The sequence below is a fragment of the Danio rerio genome, chromosome 3 (assembly GCF_052040795.2).
Source record: "Danio rerio strain M-AB ecotype USA chromosome 3, GRCz13ab, whole genome shotgun sequence".
Taxonomy (NCBI): domain Eukaryota; kingdom Metazoa; phylum Chordata; class Actinopteri; order Cypriniformes; family Danionidae; genus Danio; species Danio rerio.
In genome coordinates, this window is record NC_141023.1 from 547501 (window position 1) to 552581 (window position 5081).

The following is a 5081-nucleotide window of genomic DNA, read 5'->3' on the forward strand; positions in this document are numbered from 1 at the left end:
CTATAGGTTGTTTTTTTACAGTGTATAATAAGACAGCTCTCATCCCATAATCACTGGTTAACATCGTGCTCAAAGTGGAGGATTAGAAACAGAAGGTTGTTAACAGCACATCTTACCGGGACTCTTCCTAACTCTTCTCGATGTTAAGATGTGAAGTCCTGAGGTTTCCTCATTTACAGGCACAGTCTCACCTCTGGGTTGTAATATCTCCTGTTTATTTTTTAATAAAACAGTTTTGAATTCATTTGTCAAGCAGGTTAAGTAAAATGAGTGTCCACATAATATTAAAATAAAAATCTGCAGAAACACACACATGATGCAGAAATGTAACTCGGTGATCAAGTGCCCTTACCTCTGTGTTGACTACAGCGAGCACCGCCAGCCATAGATAAACACACATGCTGATGCAGATCGGCTGCTTCAGGGACATCAGAAGTGACGCCATCTGGGGGAAGTTCACAAGCAGACCTACTGGAATAAAGTCAATAGACCAGACGCCTGAATGAATGTGTGCTGCAACATTACTCTAGAACCCAATACTATCACAACTGGGTCATCTTTCAGACTCTCACAGAGTGCTGCACTGAATTGTCTTGTTCAACAACAAACCTTCAGCTAAATAAAGCAAAGAAACACACTGCGTCTCACTAACATGATCTGGAACTCTTTACACTGCACAGCATCCTGTAATCAACCTGAGTATGTTAATTGTCTGCAGGACACTGCTTTTGTGCAGTCCAGCGATGATTAATCACTTTTATAAAAAAACAGGTCGATAGAACTTCATGTGATGACATATAAAAGAGCTGACGTTTAAATCTGAAATGGTTTGTAATCTGAAAAGTTTTCTGAATAGTCTAGTTGAGCTCTAAACATCGACAGTTCTTAAACAGCGGTTCCCATTCTCACCTGCAGTCTCTGTGTGTTCTTGATAGTTTAAGAGATCTTCTGTTGAAAATCTTTGCTGAAATCTGAAGCTCGCCAGATCTCACAAGTGATATTTATCCTCTGAAAAATGCCCTTTTGCCCCATAGAGGACCTGCACACATGTAGGAGTTTATCTAAGTGTAGATGTATAGACACGTGTGTATGTTTGGTTTGTACCATGATGCAAAAATTTGTTAAGGTAAATGTCCTTTTAGTTCAATGCTCTTTGTGAAGGTCTTTCAGATCTAATCATTAGAGGAAGAGTTTACTGAAAAATGAAAATGCGGTCAATAATTAGCCTCATGTTGTTCTTTAGACCTTTGTTCATTGACACAACCAAACATTAAAATATTTTAGATAAAATGCGAGAACATTCTTGACCCTCTATAGACAGTAAAGATCTTGAAACATTCAAACTCCAGAAACAACACAGTCAAAATAAGCCAAGCAAAACAAGATATGCTGAAAGACAAGTTAATGTTTTATTGGTGGATGTGATTCAAGCCACAGTGTCGGGAAACACACAATCTCCTATTCTCTTACTATACCCAATGTTGTTTATCCAGTTCTCCTAGACTCAACGTAAATGTAAATGGCACACTTGTGTTTTTGCTGTGTTTGAGGTGTGGAGGGGGGATCAGTATCAGTAAACAGTCAGTATCTTCACCATCGCCTCACTCAGTGCATGTCAAGTTGTTGATTGTGGCCTTCGGATGTTGATTCGCTTCTCTTCAAATGGCAAATGTTGCTGTCGTGTATGCTGATCCAGAGCATCCCAAACAGGCTCATTGGGTGTCATGTCCAGTTTTCAGTCTCCAGCACCTGTGTACAGATGCTCCAGCATGGGACAGTCCATTATCATGATAACATGAGCTGATGACAGTGGATGAATGGCACAACAATGCGTCTCAGTATCTGTGCATCTGTGCATTCAAAATGCCATCTATGGCATGCAGCTGTGTACATTGTCCACCACCAGCTCGGACCACTCTATTAACAAATGCTCATCCACAATACATCATGCAGACTGCATGCATCTGCCCTGAATATTGAACACTGAGATTCATCCGTGAAGAGAACACCTCTCCAAAGTGCCAGATGTCATTAAACGCCCTCTCAAGATGACTACAATGATGAACTGCAGTCAGACGGAGACCCCACGAGGAACTTTCATCTGCGCCACCGCCACCCCCTACCCCCATCCTCACTTTTGTTTGCTTCGTAACTTTCGTCACTTCCGCTTTCACTTTCAGATTGAGGAGGCGTGATCGTCGTTTGCCTAGAGCACCAGTTGAGCTTACTCCAGCCCTGGGCACAGAGGGGTCGTGTGGATACTAAAAGACTTTCTTGCACATGACGTCAGCATGCGTGCTGTTTTCTTGATTTTGATTGGCCAACACTTCTTGGTTCAGATGTGAGTTCCACACGTTCATGGCAAGCCCATCGTGTAATCTGTGTTGTTCACGCCATGTTCACTATCATGCCTTTTCAGCTGCTTCAGAACGCAGCAGCACGAGTGGTCTTTAATGAACCTAAAAGAGCACATGTCACTCTGCTGCTCATCCGTTTGCACTGGCTGCCAGTTGCTGCTCGCATCAAATTCAAAGCTCTGATGTTTGCTTACAAAGCGACTTCTGGCTTTGCTGCTTCTTATCTGCTCTCACTTCTGCAGATCTATGTGCCCTCCAGAAACTTGCGTTCTGTGAATGAACGTCGCCTCGTGGTTCCATCCCAAAGAGGGAAGAAATCACTTTCCCGAACTCTCGCATTCAATCTGCCCAGTTGGTGGAATGAACTCCCTAACTGCATCAGAACAGCAGAGTCACTCGCTGTCTTCAAGAAACCACTAAAAACTCAACTATTTAGTCTCCACTTCCCTTCCTAATCTGCAATTGCCTCTCTGGATATACCACTAACTGTACTTAAAAAAAAATTAATAAAATAAATAAAATTTATTAATACTTTCCTTAGACTTTACAGACCTGTAACTTGCCTATAGCACTTATTCATTGTTGCTCTTATAGTGTAAATTGCTTCATTGTCTTCATTTGTAAGTCGCTTTGGATAAAAGTGTCTGCTAAATGACTAAATGTATATTTATATATATATATAAGCTAATATAATAAGAGTATAAAGGGGAAAATGATCATTGTTATCTCACTAGGAAACGTGGCCAGATTGGGCCATGCACCCAATGCATCTGTTCTGATTAGCCTGATTCTCACTGTGATTTTACAATCACAGGATTTACATTCTCTGATCTTTCAGTGTAATGTGAAATGAGCTGGTGCAGTTTTATTACTGTACAATAAAAACACTTTAATTAGCATGTAGTTGATTTGTACAAAAATACTTTTACTGGCTTGAATCAAATCGTTCATTATTTAATCAAATGCTTCATATTTTTTTTGAATGCTTCTTTTTTCTTTATGTCTAGAGATTGCAGAGTGATAATGACTGTATGAAATAATGAATGACTGAAAACATTCTGAGTGTGTGATAAGATAAATATAACCCTGCTGAAAAATCCAGATTAAACCAGCCTAGGCTGGTTGGCTTGTTTTAGCTGGTCGACCAGGCTGGTTTTAGAGGGGTTTTGGCCACTTCCAGGCTGGTTTCAAGCTATTTCCAGCATGGTCTTGACCAGCTAAAACCATCTAAAACCAGCTTGACCATCCTGGTTAAAGCTGGACATAGCTGGTTTTGGCTGGGCTCCCAGCCTGGCTATGCTGGTCAAGCTGGTTTTAGCTGGTCCTCTCCCAGCCTGTCCAGCTATAACTGTTGTGGAAAGTTGCGCTGGATCTCGACAAACATCTTCTAAGTTTCAAAAAAGAGGCTGAGGTCTTCAAAGTTGTCAAGTTGAAGCAGTTTATTGTTACAGCAGAGTTGGTCGATCGATCTCTCTCCTACCAATGTTCCAAAACCCACAGTTTATATACAGGTTTTTCCTATAGTCATCATGAAACAGTGGTGTAGCATGAGCATCACGTTATTTCCAGGCTCCAATAGGATTCTAGCCTTTATATTGATGGCTGTATGTTTTTCTGTTTTTGCACATCTTAAAGGTCATATTTCAACACTTTTTAAATGATTCTCCCTATGCATGCTTTTGCCATGCAGGTTGAGCAAAGTTGTTTTTAAGTTGTTTTTGTCATGGTCAATACATCAATACATGTTGCACATGCTGTCTGAATGGTCTTACTTCACCGCTGTTTACTTCTGTGTGTTTTGCTCTGCATCACTTGAATGTATTTCTATATGTTTTAACAGTGTATTTTAATAGTGGCAGATTATACAGTGATTATATAGTGATTACATAATAAAAGTTCCTCTATAATTCTCCAATATAAATCCCCCCTTAAGGACTTAATCAAAAAAGTCATTTTCCTAAATCCCTCACTGAAGTGCAACTCAAGAATCCAACACTTGCAAAGTCTTAACATACTTGTGCAACCAAAAAGTTGCCCATCTACATCCTTATCAATTGTCAGCATCCTTCCGCCGCACTTCAGAGGAGAAACAGAACCAAACGTCTCCCTCTACTTTTGACTTTAGAAGGAGTAAAAGATCCCGCTCTCCCTAACTGAATACTTTCCTTGGGGAGTTCAACACACAATAATCATTAGACAGGTTAAAAACATATGTTTGTCAGCCTTGCTCACAGTTGTTGGTATACTGCATATATACTTGATTAATTATCATTTAATAGAAATCATATAGTTGTAGAATATTCTCGGCGCCTGTAAAAGAGCCATTTCTGATGTTTTATCCCACGTCGCCAGAGGTACTTCTGAGTACTGTCTGGTGTTGGAGCAGACAGTGGGTTTTTAAACCGCCAGTAGAGTCTGCTCTTCTGCATCTCTTGCCATTGGATACCAAGGTGTTCCTTGACCGTAATCATCTTCCCTCTTTCCCCGTGTACATCTGATATGAGCTCTGGTAGCTTCGATGAACTCCTAAATACATACAGAAATGTATACTAGTAAATAGGGCTTAAATAATCACACAATTTTTCAGTTTTTAATCCACTCTGTTAGCTTTTTCTTTTTTTTTTTTTTTGTATCATGGATGATGCCTTGCTTAAAACTCTCATCATCTTTTAAAAATTAGTAAAAAGTTATAAATTCAAAGAAATTAAAGACAAAAAGAAATTT

General features: G+C 39.8%; 1 protein-coding gene across 6 annotated transcripts in view; it reads right to left on the reverse strand.

Moving 5' to 3' along the window:
• The window catches only part of LOC108179091 (stonustoxin subunit alpha-like), a 15587-nt gene extending 12761 nt beyond the window's left edge, over positions 1-2826 (reverse strand). For 2 of the 6 annotated variants that reach the window (XR_015480192.1, XM_087243591.1), the window contains exons 1-3: positions 910-2826; positions 353-445; positions 117-210 (exon numbers count right to left, since the gene is read on the reverse strand). Coding sequence is in view for 3 of the 6 variants with exons in the window: in XM_087243591.1 (XP_087099717.1) it covers positions 117-210; positions 353-445 (187 nt within the window). In the remaining 3 variants the exon portion in view is untranslated. Of the gene's footprint in view, positions 1-116; positions 211-352; positions 472-909 lie in introns of all 6 variants that reach the window. The other 4 variants (XR_015480190.1, XM_087243589.1, XR_015480191.1 and 1 more) reach the window with 2 other exon arrangements.
• Positions 2827-5081: the final 2255 nt, after the last annotated feature.